Raw genomic sequence first — 21,245 nt, forward strand, 5'->3', positions numbered from 1 at the left:
TGTGCTCACCTCGTACTTCCAGCTAGTCACTTAGCAGGTGGCAAGGACCGATCAGCGTGCACAATGAATCTTGACAGCCGCACTGCCGAGTTGTGAGACTGCTCGATATTAGTCCAATGGACTGTAGATTGTTACGTTAGCAAACTCCGATTGTCCGGTGTATCAGGTTCCTTGCAGTGCCAGTTGAGGATGCATTGAGTTCATAATTAATGTGTGTAAGTGACTGTGTACCCAAATCACCAGCCATCTCAACAGCATACACAAAATGCTGAATGAGCTCAGCAGGCCAGGCAGCATCAATGGGAAAGAGTACAGTCAACACTTCAGGCTGAGACTCTCATTGGGACTGGAGAAAGAGAGGTGAGAACTCAGAAGTTGGGAGGGGAGGGGGAGGAAAAAGTACAAGGTGGTAGGTGACAGGTGAATCTGGGGGAAGGGGAGGGGTGAAGTAAGGAGCTGGGAAGTTGATTGGTGAAAGAAATAAAGGGCAGGAGAAGGGGGAATCTGATAGGAGAGGGTAGAAGACCACTGAAGAAAGGGAATGGGGAGGAGCAGCAGAGGGAGGTGATGGGCAGGTAAGGAGATAAGGTAAGAGAGGGAAATGGGATTGGGGGAATGGTGAAGGGGGAGCAATTACCAGAAGCTCGAGAATTCAATGATCATCCCTTTAGATTAGAGGTTACACAGATGGAATATCAGGTGTTGCTCCTCCAACTTGAGTGTGGCCTCATTGCGGCAGTAGAGGGGGCCATGGACTGACACATCGGAATGGGAATGGGAAGTAGAAGTGAAATGGGTGGCCACCGGCAAATCTCGCTTTTACTGGTGGACGTAGGTTTTCGGCAAAGTGGTCTCCCAATCTACGTTGGATCTCACCAATATACAGCAGGACACACCGGGAGCATTGAATAGAGTAGATGGCCCCAACTGACTCACAGCTGAAGTATCACCTCACCTGTTTGGGATCCTTGATGGTAGTGAGGGAGGAGATATAGGGGCAGGTGTGGCACTTGCTTAGCTTGCAAGGGTAAGAATCAGGAGGGAGATCAGTTGGGAGGGACGAATGGACAAGGGAATCCCGTTGGAAGTGATCCCAGTAGTAAATAGAATGTGGGGGAGTGAAAGGTGTGTTTGGTGGTGGGATCCTGTTGGAAATGGCGAAAGTTCTGGAGAATTAGGTGAAGGATGCGGAGGCTAGTGGGGTGGTAGATGAGGACAAGAGGAACCCTATCCCCGGTGGGGGTGGCAGGAGAATGGGCTGCGGGCAGAATTGCACAAAATGCACCATCAGTCATCTCATCAGGAAAATTCCCTTCTCATTCAATGGCTGCGCTTTGCTTGAGGTGATTAAATGTAGATGGCACAGTGGACTGCATCAGGGTGGAGGCATCCAGCCTGCTGACAGGACACTAAGCACTCATACACTGGCCCAGCCAGAAGGACGTTGAGGGATTGGTACCTTCTTTCATTAGTGTACACTAACAGGTTTGACATGAGATGCACCACAGCAGCCCTGCATCACAAGCATACCTGTCATCTTTATAGAACTCTCTCTCTCTCTCCCTCTTTCTCAATCCAGTTCTGCGAGCAGAGAGAAGGAAATGTATTTAGCTCTCTTTGAAAAGTGATTGTCAGTGACCTCCGTCACTGAGTTTGCTTCTCAAACTGAGAAGCATTTCGAATGTCTTTAGTTCTAGCCTGCAAGAGTAAAAGTGTAAGAAATCACAGTCATCTTGACAGCCTCTGGCAGTCCTCACCCTGTGCTAGGTGGTATGGACATGGCAGGTGGCAGGTCTCAGTAAACAAGTCCTGACTGAATTGTAGCTCATTCAAGCTATGTTCCTTGCTGAGATTAGTTGACAAACTGTCCTCCCTGGACACCCAGGGAAGATTTGCCCTTCTGAAAAGTGCATTCTCCTCTTCCCCTTTATCCTGTTCTACCTGCTCTCTGCTCCTTCTTCCTTTCATGCTGTTCTCTATGGAATGCTCACTCACCCGGGTAGGAGTTCAAGATAAGCTTCTTTAACATCTACCATAATATCACCCATGCTTCAGTCACGTCAGTATCCTCCAGAAAGTATCTTGTCAGACTGCAACTGATAGTGGAGTTAGCAACCAAGCTGGATGTGGGTCCTTACAGATGCTGAATGTGTTTTCAGCAATACGAGAAATGGGGATGAAATCCATTAGAGAGCAAGGGTCAGCTCCAGTGCTATTGTTGAATCAGCAATATTGTTCCATACTCACTGATAATTGAGATAGTCAGCTGTATTCTTCTTATATGTACTAGCTGTGCACTAGCTAACGTCCCTACCAACACAATGTCCACTGGAACTCAACCACAACTTGAGTGAACATAGAATATTACAGCACAGAACAGGTCCTTTGTCCAGATGACGTGCCAACTTGTTAACCTACTCTGAGATCAATCTAACCCTTACCTCCTCTACAGCCCTCCGTTGTTCTATCACCCATGCACCTAGTTTAAATTTCATAAACAGTTTTCCTGAGTAACAGGCTGGCCATGGTGATAAACAGAAAGATGTGAATAACTGGTTAGCAAACAGTTCCCTAGCCACTGTAGACTTAATGCTCTTCTGTTCCAGCCCACTAGTGGCAATGGAAAGTGCATTTAATTTTGGTTTAAAGTTTTGCTCCTTTTCACTGTATCTACTTTTAAGGACTACTGACATGATAAAGTATAGCACCACTAACACCAATTATTAAACGATCAATAAAAGATTCAAGGGAGTAAAAATGTACTGTTTAAAGTTCAAACAACAACACACACAAAATGCTGGTGGAACACAGCAGGCCAGGCAGCATCTATAGGGAGAAGCGCTGTCGATGTTTCGGGCCGAGACCCTTTGTCAGGAACGTAACGTCGACAGTGCTTCTCCCTATAGATGCTGCCTGGCCTGCTGTGTTCCACCAGCATTTTGTGTGTGCTGTTTGAATTTCCAGCATCTGCAGACTTCCCCGTGTTTGCTGTTTAAAGTTCAGCTGTTTTTACTTAATTATATTTAAAATCTAATCATACTAACGTGTTTAGATCGGGGCACTAACAAATAACTTCTGGAATACAGTTGTGAAGATAGAAATCAGTTTTAAATGGCGTAATCCCGTCAGTAAGTTGGACCAGTGTAATTAACCAAAGAAGAATGAATTGACAGCCAAATTCTTGGATTTGCCAACATGAGTTGTTGGAAATGAATAAAGACGTGACTTCTTGTAGGTCTTGTATTGCAGTGCTATCAATGGTATGGGAGCCACACAATTGTTTACAATCTGCATTGTATCCTGTGTTGCACGTTTTAAATTTTATTATGGTAACTAGTCACAATAATGTAGGTGTGATAAAAATGAAGGGAATAAGCTAAGTATTTTTGCCTATTTCATTACATTTTGTATCTTGGGACCAACAAATCTCATATCTTTTGCTGACCACTCAATATAATTAAATTGTGCTTAGCTTACATTTGGTATGCTTAAGTTTTATTGCTTCAAAATTGTATGTTTGCTAATTGCTAATAACGGATTGAATAAAGGATTTGACTTTTGCAGCAATCATTGGAGCTGGGGCTGTGTCATACAAGTATAACATGTCAGTGGGGTCACAGGCTGTGACAATTGCTTTGGCTTTGGTTTTTCCCCTCCAATAAGTAAAATTAACAGCTGAAATTGTAAAGATTTTTAATATTCTTCCATTTGATAATTGATATGATTGGATGTAATGCTGCCTCTGCATTTAAGTTTATTTTCCATGGTGTAAAGCATTCAAGCCAGCTGACCCCATGAACTGCTCAACAAATGAGATGGGTTGACACAAACAAAATGCTGGAGGAACTCAGCAGGTCAGGCAGCATCGATGGAAAGGAAAAAAACAGTCGATGTTTTGGGCTGAGACCCTTCATCATGACTCCCAGCAGATTTGCAATATCAATGGTTATGGCCCAGTGAGAAGGACTTTCAGTGTGCTCCACGACACGCTCCTTGTTAAGTAAGAACATGAAAATGCTGGTACATAAGAAAGAGGAATCAAGGAAGCAGCATCAGTAGCTGCTAGAAATGAGAAATAAAGAGAAACCAGAGAAGTTTGAGAAGGGCACAAATCCGAATGGGCGTCAGTGAAAGCCATAGTGCACGCAAGCACGTGGCATGCACGAGAATTCCTGGAGGCATGGTTTTCCGCAAACAATTCCATTAGCAAGCATGTAGACCTCAATCCTATTTATAAGCCAATGCAGGCAAAATTCCAGACAACGCACAGAGTTCGCCATGCAACCAATCAGCAACGAGACCCCTCCCCACCTCACATTTGAATTTCTGTAATGATGGAACTCAGAGTATATAAAAGCCAAAGCATCTGGAGGACTCACCACAAGTGAACAGAGCATTGATGGTGTCTTCTTGTGTGGTGATGAAAGATTTGCAAATGGTTTGCCAAGATTGGAGAACAACTCAACCCAACCATCAACCACCTGAGCTGCACCTTCCCAGAGTTATTTCCAAAGAGAAAAATTGTTAAAAATAATCCAAAGATCATTCAGCCTCTGTAGAGACCAGATAGAGTTAATATTTCAGTTCAATGGCCTTTCACCGGAAGCAGGGAAATTGAAAGTAAGCAAAATTCAAATTATAAAGGACAACTGGAAAATTTGTTAACTATTACTAATCTGTCTGTGCAAATGTAGATGAAGAAGTGTACGGTAGAAAGAGGGAAAGAGACAAATGTAACTGTGGGCAGAGAGTTTCTGAAAGTACAAGAATGCAGTCAGTACTCAATAGGTCAGGCAGTGTCTGAGGAGAAGGAAAAACTGAATTAAAGTTACGTGAAGATGACTTCCGCCCTGATTCACCAGTCAGATTTATTATTTTAATCTGTCTTTCTGCATTAACCCTATTCTTTTTCCCCCCAGCTCGCTCTCTTCCCAATTAATCTGAGGCACCTCTGACATCACTTGCGGCACGGAAGCATCATGGTTTGGGTAATCGCTTTGCAGGCCAGCGATCGCCGATCAGGGTTTGATTCCCTCTGCTGTCTGCCAGGGGTTTGTACATTCTTCCCATGACTGTGTGGGTTTCCTCGGGCTGCTCCAGTGTCCTCTCACCTTCCGAAGAACTTCAGGTCAGGGTTGGTACGTTGTGGGAATGTTATGTAGCCCGGCAACACTTGTGGGCTGCCCCCAGTATGATCCTCAGACTGTGTTGGCCATTGATGTAAAGGCAACACGTTTCACTGCGTGTTTTGACATGCCAATCCTAAGTGGTTCAGTTTCAGCAAAGACACATCATTCCTGCATCTTCCACCAGGATCCCACAAGAATCCCTGAGCTCTTCTAACAAAACTCCAACCAGTTCTCCTCCATCAACACGTTCCTTCACTGGCTGAACTCAGTGTCATATTGAATATCTCCTAACTTCATCCAGGTTACTGGCGCAGTTATGTGAACCTACATGGGACCCAAGCTATGTCTTTCATTGTGGGATATTTGGAAAATTCCTTGTTTTACTTCTAATCAAGGCCCCACCCTTGCCTTCTTTTTCAGTAATTGATGACTTTATTGATGTACCTTTGTAGTCTCATTACCTTTGTGGCCAATTTCTACCCTGCTCTCACATTCACATTCTCCAGTTCTGTCATTTCCCTTTCTTAACTTCTTCATTTTTATCCACCTTGGAGAATATTATTAATGATTAACTCCATCCTAAGTTCCCAGCACCTTACAATTACAGACCTAGAAACCTAACCCATTGAAACCTGGGCCTTTGTACCTCCCTCTGCAACTACATTGCTGACTGCCACATCAGCAGACCACAGTCATAGAACATAGAAATCTACAGCACATTACAGGCCCTTCGGCCCACAGTGTTGTGCCAACCTACTCAAGAAGCTGCCTAGAATTACCCTACCACATCGCCCTCTATTTTTCTAAGCTCCATGTGCCTATTTAAGAGTCTCTTAAAAGACCCTATTGTATTCACCTTTACCTTCGTCACTGGCAGTGCATTCCAGGCACCCATCACTCTCTGTGTGAAAAACCGACCTCTGACATCCCTCTGTACCTACTTCCAAGCTCCTTAAAACTATACCCCCTCATGTTAGCCATTTCAATTCTGGGAAAAAGCTTCTCATCATCTTATACAATCCTATCAGGTCACCTCTCATCCTCCGCTGCTCCAAGGAGAAAAGGCCAGCTTTACTCAACCTATTCTCATCAGGTACACTCTCCAATCCGGGCACATCCTTGTAAATCTCCTCTGCACTCTTTCTATAGTGTCTACATCTTCCCTATAGTGAGGTGACCAGAACTGAACACAGTACTCCATGGGGTCTGACTAAAGTCTTACATAGCTGTAACATTACCTCATGGCTCTTGAACTCAATCCCATGGTTGATGAAGGCCAACACACCATTTGCTGCTTTAACAACACTGTCAACCTGCGCAGCATCTTTGAGTGTCTTATGGACACAGACTCAAAGATCTCTTTGATCCTCCATACTGCCAAGAGTCTCACTATTAATACTATATTCTGTCTTCAAATTTGACCTACCAAAATGGACCACTTCACACTTAACAGGATTGAAGTCCATCTGCCACTTCTCAGTCTAGTTCTGCATCCTATCGATTTCCTGCTGTAACCTTGGACAACCCTCCAGACTATCCACAACACCACCAATGTCATCAGTAAACTTACTAACCCACCCTTCTACTTCTTCATCCAGGCCATTTATAAAAGTCACAAAGAGGAGGGGTCCCAGAACAGATCCCTGTGGAACACCACTGCTCACCGTCCTCCATGCAGAATACAAACTAACTACAACTACCCTTTGCCTTCTGTGGGCAGGGCAATTCTGGATCCAGAAAGCAAGGTCTCCTTGGATCCCATGCTTCCTTACTTTCTGAATGAGCCTCGCATGGGGAACCTTATCAAATACCTTCCTGAAATCCATATACACTACATCCACTGCTCTACCTTCATCTTTGTGTTTTGTTACATCATCACTGAATTCAATCAGGCTCGTAAGGCATGGCATGCCCTTGAAAAAGCCATGCTGGTTATCCCGAATCAGATTATGTTCCTTTCAATGCTCATAAATGCTGCCTCTCATGAACTTCTCCAACAACTTGCCCACCACTGAAGTAAGACTGACTGGTCTATAATTGCCTGGGTTATCTCTACTCCCTTTCTTGAGCAAGGGAACAACATCTGCAACCTTCCAATCCTCTGGTATTTCTCCTGTCCCTGTTGATGATGCACAAATCATCGGCAGAGGCTCAACAATCTCCTCCCTCACTTCTCACAGTAGCCCGGGGTATATCTCATCTGGTCCCGGTGACTTATCTAACTTAATGCTTTTCAGAAGCTCCAGCACATCCTCTTTCTTAATGTCTATATACACTCAAGTGTTTCAGTCCGCTGGAAGACATCAGTATGGATTGGTAATAACATCTCCTCACTGACAATTAACAGAGGATTAGCACTGCCCTGTTTCCTCTATACTCATGACTGTATGGCTGGGCACAGCTCAAATGTCATTTATAAACTTGCCAAAGACACCACTGCTGTTAGCAGAATTACAAATGGCAATGAAGAGGCATACAGGAGTGAGATAGATCAGCTGGCTAAGTGGTACTTCAATAAAACCTTGCACTCAATGTCAGCAAGACCAAAGAATTGATGGTCTACTTCAGGACGGAGCTCTAGGGGGCCAATTGTTCCAATTCTCATAGAGGGGTCAGTGGTGCAAAAGCTAAGCAATTTCACATTCTTGCGTGTCAATACTTGAGGAGTTAATCATGATAAAGGCATGCCAACAGCTACACTTCTCTAGGGGATTGAGGACAATTGTAATGTCAACACCAGCAAGTTTCTATAGATGGACTATAGAGAAGATTGTGACTGGTTACATCACTGACTGGTATGGAGCTGCCAATGCACAGGATTGTAAGAGGCTGTTTGTAGACTCAGCCAGTTCCATCATGAATGCATGCCCCTCCACCATTGAGTACATCCTCAAAAGGTGGTACCTTAAGAAGAGAGCATCCACCATGAATGACCTTCATCACCCAGAGCATGCCTTCTTCTTGTTAATACCATCAGGGAGGAGGTACAGCATTATGAAGCCAGTCAGCTGTCTGTTATGCCACTGTTGTTTAGGGCTGCAACAAAGGTCTTCCTTCTCTGTCCCTCCTTGGCCATTTTCTCTATTGTGCCTCAAGTCTGGTTCAGGGTTCTCATTTCTGCCTCTATGATACAGCACAAATCCTGAGTGGGAACTCAGGAATACTGTTGCTTCTTCATTGCTGTTCCTATTTTTGTTTGACCAGTCAGGGTTGTTAGCCCTGAGCTGAACCCCTGAACCTGGAGGACTGGTGGACCACTCTTAGTCTGGCCTCTACCCTTTGACCTGTTTGGCATGGGTGACCCTACCATGAGCCAAAGTACAAAGCCCTGCCTCCAGCCAACATAACTCTCTGGGTCATTGAGGCACTCAAACCTCCAAACCCTAAGACAAGGTTGTGGTCGTCTTGGAGGAGGATTATGAAGACCCACACTCAGTGGTTTAGAAACAGCTTCTTCCCCTCTTCCATCAGATTTCTGAACAGTCCATGAACTCATGAATACTAACTCACTATTCTTTTTCTGCTCTACTTAACTTTCATATAATAATTTATAGTAATTTATCGTGCCTGTAAAAAAAACAACTGATTTCATGACTTATGTCAGAGATAATTAAACAGGTTCTGATTCTATTGGTAACTACATCCATTAGACTATTTCAATTCATCCTATCACAGGCATTCCTTTATTCTACACACTTCCCTCCCCACTACATCCACTCTTACTGTAAACTAACTTCCATCTCTCTCTTTCTGTTGAAGAGTTGCAAACCAGAAAAATTGACTTTTTTTTCCCACAGATGCCACTGAACTTTCCTAGCGTTTTCTGTTTTTGTCCAATATTTGGTTTCACTGTGACCTTTTCTAATAATTCTGTGATTGGTGCATAAGCAATTCACAGCATAACAGTTCTCTCAGACAATGCTGTTCCCCATAGATCTGAGCGTTTGTCATTACAAAGGGAAAAAGAAAGTTACTTTAGTTCAGATGACTGAAGCTATCACTTCCCATTGAACACATTAACCTTCAGAGAATTCTGTTTGTCTGACAAGCCACAAATATCACAAAGAAATATACTTGCACCTCTATTTCATTTCTTTTCCTTGTACTTAGTCCTTTCCAAGAATGATTAAAGGTAACATAGTGATTCTTTAAAAGAAAATAACTGCCACTGTGAGGCTAACCAATAGTTGCTTACCACTTTTTTTTCTGAGTCAAAGTGACCCCTGTCAATAATCTACTGTGGTGTAAGTTTTGCCTAAAAACTTACATAGTGGTTTAGACGAGAGGGGCCTTCAAGCAGCCAGCCTACGACATAGAACATAGGACAGTACAGCACCGTACAGGCCTTTCTGCCCACAATGTTACAACGACCTTTTAACCTACTCAAAGATGAATCTAATCCTTCCCTCCTACATACCTCTCGATTTTTCTATCACCCATGTGTCTATCTAAGTGTTTCTTAAATGCCCCTAATGTATCTGCCATTTTGCTCCACAGAGGACCTGCCTCAGGAATTCTGGTGGAAAAGATGAAAGAAATTGGAATGCTCGCGGTGAGTGCGTTGTCTTGTGCACACTGAACATCGGGTGCCGACTTAACAGCAAAATAAACAGCATGCAACAGACAGAACTAAACATAGCCACAAACAGCAGATTGTAGCTCTGTGGCTCCAGATCAAAGTTCTGGATCCAGATGTAAATGGTGGTAGATAATTAAACAACTACCCGGGTGAGAAACCTCCAAATGTGTTTCCATTCTCAGCAAGGGCAGGGGCAGAAACATTTGCCAGAAGTGCTGGGATAGGTGATTCATTCTGGCTTTCTCCCGACCATCACGGAAGCCGGCCTTCAGCTAATGTAATGCACCCTATATAAGGAAATGGCCGGGAAGACACACACAGTCAAGTCAATGGGGCCAGACAACAACATAGCTGTATCTCTGATCACCTCAGCTCCAGAGCACAATACAGCCACACCAGCATCTAACCGGCAATAGTCCAGCTAAGTCCTGCTCAGAAAAAAGCAGAACAAACCCAAGTTCGCTAATTACCGCCCAATCAGTGATGAAAAATTGTCATTGCCTTCTGCACCATCAGCTCCAAGCTGCAATTAGATTTACTGATGATACTACATTGATTGACCTTATCTCAAATAATAACGAGGCAGCCTACAGAAAAGAAGTCATCACCCTGACACAGTGGTGTCAAGAAAACAACCTCTCCCTCAATGTCACAAAAACAAAGGAGCTGGTTGTGGATTACAGGAGGAACAGAGAGAGGCTAACACCTACTGACATCAGGGGATCTGGGTTTCGAGAGGGTCACAGCTACAAGTTCCTTGGTATACACATCACCAAGGACCTCACTTGGTCTGTACACACCGGCTGTGTGGTGAAAAAAAAGCACAACAGCACCTCTTTCACCTCAGACGGTTGAAGAAGTTCAGCATGAGTCCCCATATCCTAAGGACTTTCTACAGCGGCACAATTGAGAGCTTCCTGACTGGCTGTATCACTGCCTGGTATGGGAACTGTACTTCCCTCAATCGCAGGACTCTGCAGAGGGCGGTGCAGACAGCCCAGCTGTTCAGGACGTTTACAAAGACAGGTGTGTAAAAAGGGCCCGAAGGACCATTGGAGACCTGAGTCACTCCAACCACAAACTGTTCCAGCTGCAACCATCTGGGAAACGGTACCGCAGCATAAAAGCCAGGACCAACAGGATCCGGGACAGCTTCTTCCACCAGGCCATCAGGCTGATTAGTTCACACTGACCCAATTGTATTTCTCAGCTATATTGACTGCTCTGTTGTATATCGCACTGTACATACTATTTATTACAAATCACTATAATTTGCAGATCACACATTCAGACTGAGACGTAACGTAAAGATTTTTACTCCTCATGTACGTGAAGGATGTAAGAAATAAAGTCAATTCACTTGAATTCGACTCTAATAACCTGCTCACTGCCGCCCACCTTGCTTTCAAGATCTAAAGTTCATCAGTCTCCGTCCAAACATGGACCAGAGAGACGAAATCCAGAGGTGAATTGAGACAGACTGTTCTTGACATCAAGCTAACATTTGTTGAGAGAGGCCTCAAGAAACCCTAGTAAAATCGAGGTCAATAGGCATCATGGGAAAACAGTCCAATGGTTGGAATTCTACCTTGTACAAGGGGAAGTGATTGTGATTGTTAAGGGCCCTAACTGGAAATTTAAAAAAAAATTTTTAAATTAGTTTTTCTATACATTTTACAAATTAAAAAAATACCCAAATCACAATGAGGAACATTAATACAGTGCAAAATTAAGCATACAATGACAATATGCTACAAAGTAAGAGAATTTTTAAAAAAGCACCTAAATTGAAGACAAGTAAACTTAGTATCCTCCCCAAACCCCACAACACAAAAAAACTCCAGACCAACCACAACACAATATAGAGAATATAAATCAGGACAATCAAACTCCCAGACTGTGAATACACTTAGCAACAAAAGATAATAATGCCTACTACCAGAAAAAAAAAGGAGCTGAAAGCAAGGGACTGAAAAGAGAGAGAAAAAAAAACCCTCGTCAGGAGGAAGGTTATGAAAGTACTCGATAAAAGGTCCCCAGACCTTATAGAACTTTAGATCCGAATTAAGAACTGAATAATGAATTTTTTCGAGGTCCAAGCAGGCCATAATGTCGTTAAGCCATTGAGCATGAGTGGGCGGGGCAACATCTCTCCATCTGAGGAGGATCAAGCGCTAACTGGAAAATATTTAATTGCTCATTATTATTGGATCAAAATCCAGGAACCCTGCAAGAGTACCTTCACCAGAAGAAATATAGCAGTTCAAGAAGCTGCCTCATTTCTATCTTCTCATGTACAGTTAAGGGCAGGCAATAACTTCTGGCCTTGCCAGTAACACTCTCCTTCTTGTTAAATGAATAATAAATAAAGACCAACCAAATATTTAGTTTTAAAATTCTGCTGTCAGTGTTATCTTTAAATGTTAATGGAGAATCTGTTCAGAGCCGCTGGTGCCTCATAGAATGGTGGAACCTGCTCAGTGTTAATATGGCCTTTTCTCCTATTAAAACCATATGTAAATGCAAGTTCACAACTTGTTGTTGAATCACTTCATTAGTTTAGTGAGAAGAGAAGAGATTAATTCAACCAAGTACTGTGAGGAATACCATTCAAGGTAGTTCAAGTGAGCTAACTTCAGGCATAAAATAATCTTTAGGTTTGAGCAGAAGATTTGTAAGTGGCTCTTTGATGAAGAGTTTAAAATCAAGAGTTAAAGCATCTTAGAAAATGTATTTTAAGGCTTATGGGTTTAACTAACCATTGTGCCAGTAAAAGTGAGCTTTGATTTGGTGGGAAGCTCTCTCAGAAGGCTGCGACCGCAGACATCTGAACTCACACTCCAGTGAGCTTTGCATCCATAGATCTGTTTCAACCAAAGGCGAGCGTGTTCCCCCTGGTGTTTGAGACATTATTTATTGTTGCAATGACGTGAGAGTCGAAGAGTCTGGCGCACCTTGCTGTCAGGTGTGGGTAAGTGTGCCCGACGAGGGTCGCCACTTGAAAAACAATCAGATGGTAGGCTGCAACAGCACGTTAGTGCAAGGTGTTTTACTTGGTATCAGGTGAAAAAGAAAAGAGCAAAAGCTGCCCTCAAGTTGTGAAGAAAAAAAGGTATTTACAAATAGACAAATGAGAACAAACATACAAAAATTTACAAATATACAGAGGCTTTCTCCACAACACACTTTGTCATTAACTTTCCAATATAACAGTTCACCAACCATCTACTTCAAACAGCACTCCTCTCAGCAAAGCCAAACTGAGGGTTTAAATTTGTCTGTGTAGGGTGTAGTGCACCTGCTCCCACTAACCCAGGCATTATTTTAGGACACCCCAAACTGTCCCTCGGGTCCTACAGGGCCGTTCTGCTGTCTACGAACTGATGTTATGGTATGAGTGAAAATAAATGAAACTGTATGGAATGCCTGTGTCTAGAATCCTTATCTTTATGATTTATAAACCAGTAGAGCACGTTAGCTGAAGGATTGTTTTGATTAGCCAAGCTAGCGATTGTTCTACTGTTGGGGTGTGTAAATGGTGAACTCCCAAGCACTGCAGAAGGGAAGGGCAAAGTGTATGAAGTACTGGGGGAACTAGACCGGGGACAGAATGAGGAGGAGTGGCTAACCGGGCAAAAGGGCAAGGTTAGCGGGATGAATTAGCATTGCCAACCTGGTCTGTTCAGAATCATAGCACAGAAACAGACCCTTCAGCCCATCTATTTCATGCCAAACCACTTAAACTGCTTACTACCATCGACCATAACCCTCCATTCCCCTACTATCCTTGAGCCTATCCCAACTTTGCTTAAATGATGAAATCGAGCTTGCATCCACCACTTGTGTTGGCAGTGCGTTCCACACTCACAACCCTCCGAGTGATGAACTTTCCCCTTAGGTTCCCCTGAAACTTTTCTCATTTCATCCTTAACCCATGACCTCTGGTTGTAGTCCATCCAGCTTCAGTGGGAAAACAAGCACGCAAAAGTCTGCAGATGCTTGAAATCCCCGGACAAAACACACAAAATTGCTGGAGGAATGAAGCACCTATGGAAATGAATAAACAGTTCACGTTTTGGGCTGAGACCCTTCATCAGGATAGTGTAAAAAGCCTGCTTCCATTTGCTTTTATCCATACCCCTCATCCTCTACGCTTCAATCTTCTACATTTTAAAGAATAAAGGCCTAATGTAGAACCATAGAACACTACAGGCCCTTCAGCCCTCCATGTTGTGCCGACCCAAATAGTCGTTAAAAAAAGTACTAAACCCACACTACCCCATAACCCTCCATTTTTCTTTCATCCATGTGCCTGTCCAAGAGGTTCTTAAATACCCCTAATGTTTTAGCCTCCACCACCATCCCTGGCAAGTCATTCCAGGTACTCACAACCCTCTGTGTAAAAAACTTACCCCTGATGTCTCCCCTAAACTTCTCTCCCTTAATTTTGTACCTATGCCCTCTGGTGTGTGCTATTGGTGCCCTCGGAAACAGGTACTGACTATCCACCCTATCTATGCCTCTCATAATCTTGTAGACCTCTATCAAGTCCTCTCTCATTCTTCTACGCTCCAAGGAGAAAAGTCCCAGCTCTGCTAACCTTGCTTCATATGACTTGTTCTCCAAACCAGGTAACATCCTGGTAAATCTCCTCTGCACCCTCTCCATAGCTTCCACATCCTTCCTATAATGAGGTGACCAGAATTGAACACAATACTGTGTTCTCACCAATACAAAGTGTGGTACAATACAGTACAAAGTGTGGTCTCACCAGAGATTTGTAGAGTTGCAACATGACCTCTCTACTCTTGAACTCAGTACCCCTGTTAATGAAGCCTAGCATCCCACAGGCCTTCTTAACTACCCTATCAACCTGTGCAGCGACCTTGAGGGATGTATGGATTTGAACCCCAAGGTCCCTTTGTTCATCCACACTCTTAAGTAACCAACCATTAATCCTGTACTCAGTCTTCTGGTTTGTATTCAATCTTTCCTTATAACTCAGGTCCTCCAGACCTGGCCAACATCCTTGTAAATTTTCTCTGTACTCTTTCAACCTTATTTACATTTTTCCTGTAGGTAGGTGACCAAAAGTGCACACAATAATCCAACTTAGGCCTCACCTACGTCTTATACAACTTCAATATAACATCCCAAATCACCTCCTGTACTCAATTGAAACAGACTTTTCCCTCATTCATGTTTAAGTGACTTTGGTGTATGCAGTCTGGCTAGTGTGCTGCTCTGGAATATATCTTCATTAGTTGCATTCTGCAGCTATTGATTTGCAACCTTAGAGTCTCTCTAAAGTTGGGTCTTACATTTCTCTAGAATCAGGAGACATGTCGCACAACCTGTCTTCTTTTGCAAGACTTGGAGAAATTGCATGGGGTATAAATAATTTAACTAGGTATTTTACTGAGAAAAACAGAGCAATGCCTGAAAATAGATGCAGATTTCTCTCTCTGTATTCCCACCGATGTACTTCACATAGAAATCGAATAAATGCTTTTCTACCTTTTTCACATTTTAGCAGAAGGGTCCTCAGGTCTGCTGCTTGGAATAAATGGTATGGTAAGTAACATTACAGGATAAACTCAAAGGGCATTGTATTGTACCTCTGTACAGAGAGCAAAAGTTACTTAAAAAGAGTGAAATGACCTTGGTGTCTAAAGTGGGTCAGATCTGAGGATTCAATAACTTTTAACTGGGAAAGTTTCAGGACTGGTTTTGATACCTGGGTTTTAATTGGGCAAAGGCTAACAATTATTTAAGTTGTAGTAATTCTGTATAATTCACTTTAATAATTGAAACTAATTTGTTCTTATATATTCAAAATTGATCCTGGGAGCATACAGCATATTTCTAGTGCTATTAACGCATAGTCCCAGGGTTATTTTTCCCTCTGCCTGTCTAATGCTTGTTAAGTAGCAATTAATGGAACAAATGTAAAATTACTCACAATTGACTTACTTCCCGTAACACAAGCATTACATGTTTTCCATTTAAAGGCACATTACCTAGAGGAAGAATTTTACAGGGAACTTCAGGTTGGGAAGAATTGCATACCTTGTTGGAGAAGGAACTTGGAAATGATAAGGGATTCTGCAGAATGACCCAGTGTTTAGCAAACCCTAGAGAGGAACACGTGTAAGGTGACGGAATCTCGACAAGCATTGATTTCTGATCTGTCTTCACATGTTTTTTCTCCGCTGAGGTTTCTGAGCTCTAACAGGAGTCATCAGTCAGGGAAGCTAGTGTATAATTCACTGCTGAGTTACTGAGGTAACAGATGCCTTCTTTGCTATGTGTTGTCATTCATTGATTTCAACTGCGACGTGCTGTCCAAATTTCAGTGGATAAGGAATATTCACGCTGTGTAAAAGGACATTGATCAAACTAATGTTGCTATTCATGTATCTGAAGGGAATAGTATCTATTTTTATCAAGTGAGAGGGTTCGAGTAGATAGCAGCTACATTTTCTCAAGAGTTATCAGATAAATGCTTTTTGAAAGAATCAGAGGTTCAAGAGCAGAGGAGAAGTGGAGAGTGTGAAATTGCAGAACCAATATTGACTCCTGGGGAACAGGGAATACCTAGTCCAGCAAACATTTAGCTTAGAAAGGGAAATAGTACTGTTCAGGCCACTTTGGAGGGAAGCTTATAAACTTTTGCTGTTGGATCCCATGCCAATTGCTGGATTAACTACAGAATCATACATAATGCATGATATTACCATTGGAAAATGTTTACACATGCTCATGGAAATAAAGTTGCTATGTTGCAGTTTTTGAGTCAATTTAAGGGAAACCTGAATCCTTGGCAGCTCAACAGTGAGATTTTGAAGCATTGTAAATGGTAGAACTACTTGTAACCACTATGTTGATTAGAAATGATGACACTGCATATTAAAGACAGTAGCAAAATTGTGAACACTTATAAGAATGAAGTTGATTTATCAGCAGAAAATGGCCGTACTAAAGTAATGGAGGAATAAATTTTGGATAAATACATTGGAACTTATGATTGTATGGCCAAGCACAGCTCCAATGCCATATACAAGTTTGTTGCTGACACCACAACCGTAGGCCGAATGAAAGGGGGTGATGAATCAGCATAAAGGCGGAGATTGAAAATCTGTCCGAGTGGTGCCACAACAACAACCTCTTACTCAATATCAGCAGGAACAAGGAGCTGATTATTGACTTCATGAGGAGGAAACCAGAGGTCCCTGAGCAAGTCCTCATCAGAGGTGGAGGGAGTCAGCAACTTTATTTTCCTCAGTGGTATTATTTCAGAGGACCTGCCCTGGGCCCAGCACGTAAGTGTAATTAAGAAGAAAGCATGGCAGTGCCTCTACTTCCTTAGGAGTTCACAAAGATTCGGCATGACATTTAAAATTTTGATAAACTTCTATAGAGATGTATTGGAGAGTCTATATGTTGGCTGCATCACAGCCTGGTATGGAAACAGCAATGCCCTTGAATGTAAAATTCTACAAAAAATAGTGGATACAGCCCCGTCAATCACAAGTAAAGCCCTCCCCACCACTGAGCTCTTCTGCATGAAGCACAGTTGCAGGAAAACAGCATCTGTCATCGGGGACCCCCACCCAGGACATGCTGTCTTCTCACTGCTGCCAACAGGAAGAACTTACAGGAAACTCAGGACTGTTGGTTCAGGAAATTGTTATTATCCCCTCAACCATCAGGCTCTTGAACCAAAGGAGATGACTTTACTCAATTTCATATGGCGCATCATTGAAATATTCCCAAAATCTATGGACTCACTTTCAAGGACTCTTCATCCCATGTTCTTGATACTTATTGCTTATTTATTTATTATTACTATTATTTTGTATTTCCACAGTTTGTTGTCTTTTGCTCACTGGTTGAACACCCAAGTTGATGTGGTCTTTCATTGATTCTATTTTGGTTATTATTCTATTATAGATTTATTGAGTTTGCCTGCAAGAAAATGAATCTCAGGATTGTACATGGTGACATATAGGTACTTTGATAATAAACTTACTTTGAACTTTGAACTTTGGGACTGATATCAGTATCCCAGGGTAACTTTTCAGGACCAATGTATGAAAAATACTTTTTATTTCAATGCAAGAACAAATGAGCTTGAGGAGGGATTTTTGTTGCAGAAAATTGTTTATGCTTCTTGGGATACTTGCCGTTCCCCTGCACCCCTACCCTCACACCCTATGAGTGCCTTACCTTCCAAAAAACATTATCAAACTCGGTCCCGTGGAATTTTTCTGGAATTGCAGCTGATGACAGCTTGGGTCCTAGCAGAGTCACAAACTCTTCAAAGTCCACCTGCCCGTCACCTAAAAAGATAATACATCCCGTTAGGTTTGAATTTTCAAAATCCAGTCCAAATAATGACATGTCACGTTTCAACATTGACGTGAACAATAATGATGGGTATAGTTCTGTTTTGAAAATGAGTAGCATATCTGACTCCCAAACATAGAGCTGTGAAGTTGCTGGACTAGTAGCTCAGAGGCCTTGGCTAACAATCCAGATCCCACAGTTCAAATTACATCATGGTGGTTGAGGAATTTAAATTCAATTAATGATCGAACCATTATAAAGGATGACTAGAAGCTACCGGGACCTCCTTGGCTCAGCAGAGGGAGAGGGAGAAGAGGTTTGGCCTGTGTGCATTCTCCAGGCTCATGGAGAAGAACTGAATATGAAATGGAGACACTGCATGGACATAGAATCGATCTGTGTATATAAACCATTCTTATGTATTTATATTTACAAAAATTATTGTGTTTCTTATTTATTGCGTTTTATTTTTGTGCTGCATTTGATGTGGAGTAACAATTATTTTGTTCTTCTTTACATTTGTGTGCTGGAAATGACATTAAACAATCCCGAATCTTGAATTTTAACCTGTATGTCTTTGGAATGTAGTAGCTACAATATTAGTAACACAAGCATCCTTCATTTTTATATGGCTTAACACGAGACCTTACCTCCCTTCCACTTCTGTAAAATACTTTTTAGTAACTTGCATGCAGTAACTAATGTCTTAATCAGAGGCTGGGGAAGAGTTCCAACTAATTTTGCAAGGAACAGACAAGGGTAACCAGAACACAGAAGATCAGGTTAGAATGATATATAACAGCAACAAAACTCGAGATATTGCGAAGCTGAAGCATCCCAAATGAAGGGCAAGAGGAAAAGTGACAGTATATTAAATTTTCTGAACTTCAAAGTCTGTGGCGTAACTAATAGGGTTAGTGAGCTGCAGGCACAAATTGCTGCAAGGAATTATGACGTGTTTGTAGCAGAAACATGGGTCAAACAAGATCAGGAATGGATTCATAATATTAATGTCTCCATCTCCTTTGCTGCTGACTCGTGCCCCCCCCCAACTACAGCAGCGCAAATTCTGATCCTTCCCAAGGTACCCATTCCAAACTCGTCTTGTGCTATCACTCCTTGTCCTTTAATCTCTCCTGTCTTCTATAACAGTCTTCCCTCCTTCGTTTCTTGCATCTCAAACATAATCATCTTCTTCCAATTCTAATGCAATGATCAACTTGATAAATTAACTTTGAACTTTGCTTCTAAGTCCACAGATATTCTTTGACTCAATAAGCACTTTAAGTATTTTCTACTTTGATTTCACATTTCCTCAATCCATGGTGTTTTGCTTGTTTTTAATGGATTTTTAGTACTCCAGAATGATTTAAAAGGAAACGGGTCTCTGGCAGTTTGGGTTAAGACTGATGTCACTCCTCTAGACAAAGAGAATTTGGTTTGAGCACAAGAACAGAGGGAGATCTGCTACGGGGCAAGTACTTAGGATGTGCACAGTACAACTGGCAGGTGTGCTTACATACATACTTAATCTCTCCCTTTCTCAGTATAGAGTGCCCTCCTGCTTCAAAACATCCACCATTGTTCCTGTACCTAAAAGACTGAGGTAATATGTCTCAACGACTGGTGTCCTGTCGCAATCACCTCCACAATAGGAAAATGCTTTGAGAGGGTGGTCAAAGACTACACCTGCAGCATGCTACCACCCCTTACAATTCGCCTACCAACACAACCCACCAACAGATGATGCAATAGCCACAGCTCTACACACCATCTTTACACATCTGGAGAAGAAGGATTTTTATGTGAGAATGTTATTCTTGGATGACAGTTCAGCATTGAACACCACAATTCCCTCCAGGCTTGACAAGAAGTTCAGAGACCTCGGCCTTCACCCTGCCTTGTGCACCTGGATCCTGGACTTTCTGTCAGGTCCCCCACCTCTGCCCCTCTGACCCTCAACACAGGAGCCCCTCTGGGCTGTGTCCTAAGTCCCCTCCTTTACTCTCTGTGTACCCATTACTGTGTTGCCACCCACAGCTCCAATCTGCTAATTAAATTTGCTGACGATACTACACTGATTTTCCTTATCTCAAATAATAATGAGGCTGCCTACAGAAAAGAAGTCATCACCCTGACACAGTGGTGTCAAGAAAACAACCCCTCCCTCAATGTCACAAAAACAAAGGAGCTGGTTGTGGATTACAGGAGGAATGGAGACAGGCTAACCCCTATAGACATCAATGGATCTGGGGTTGAGAGGGTGAACAGCTTTAAGTTTCTCAGCATACACATCACCGAGGATCTCACGTGGTGTGTACATACTCAGATGGTTGAAGAAGTTTGGCATGAGCCCCCAAATCCAAAGGACTTTCTACAGGAGCACAATTGAGAACATCCTGACTGGCTGTACCACTGCATGGAATCGCAGGACTCTGCAGAGAGTGGAGTGGACAGCCCAGTGCATCTGTAGACGTGAACTTCTCACTATTCAGGACACTTACAGTGACAGATGCATAAAAAGGGGCCGATGGATCATTGGGGACCCAAGACACCCCAACCACGAACTGTTCCAGCTGCTACCATCCAGGAAATGGTACCGCAGCATAAAAGCCAGGACCAACAGGATCCGGGACAGGTTCTTCCACCAGGCCATCAGAATGATTAATTCAAACTGACACAATTGTATTTCTAAGCTATATTGACTGTTCTGTTGTACATCTGACTGTACATACTGTTTATTATAAATTAATATAAATTGCACATTGCAAACACAAATGTAAATGTAAAGATTTTAACTCCTCATATATGTGAAGGATATAAGTAATAAAGTCAATTCAATTCAATTCAATTCAATTCATTATTGGAGGATTTCTAATAGAACTTTAGGGAGAGTGTGATTAATTAAAACACTTGATGACAAATTTGAAAGATGCACAAAGAAAAGAGTAATAAATTTGGAAACTTTTACTATGTTCGTTTAGCTGAGTAAACAACTACCATGATCAGAAAGAGACATAGGAGTATTTTTAAAAATTGTTTGTGGGAGAATTTGCCTCCATTCTGACAAAGGTGTTCACCCTGGGACATATTATATGGCAAATGGCTGTGTGATACACAAGGAAATAACTTATCTAAATGTACCAATACATTATTCAGTTTAAAGAACTTATGAAGAGACCAGAAAA

The 21,245-nt window shown here is 42.3% G+C and overlaps 1 protein-coding gene across 1 annotated transcript in view; it reads right to left on the reverse strand.

The window, feature by feature from the left end:
• LOC132403540 (calcium-binding protein 7) overlaps positions 1-21,245 on the reverse strand; it is a 71,127-nt gene that overhangs the window by 12,822 nt on the left and 37,060 nt on the right. Inside the window, exon 3 of the mRNA XM_059986935.1 lies at positions 17,938-18,050. Within this exon, the coding sequence (XP_059842918.1) occupies positions 17,938-18,050 (113 nt within the window). The remainder of the gene's footprint in view (positions 1-17,937; positions 18,051-21,245) is intronic.

The sequence above is a fragment of the Hypanus sabinus genome, chromosome 13 (assembly GCF_030144855.1).
Source record: "Hypanus sabinus isolate sHypSab1 chromosome 13, sHypSab1.hap1, whole genome shotgun sequence".
NCBI classification, from domain to species: Eukaryota; Metazoa; Chordata; class Chondrichthyes; order Myliobatiformes; family Dasyatidae; genus Hypanus; species Hypanus sabinus.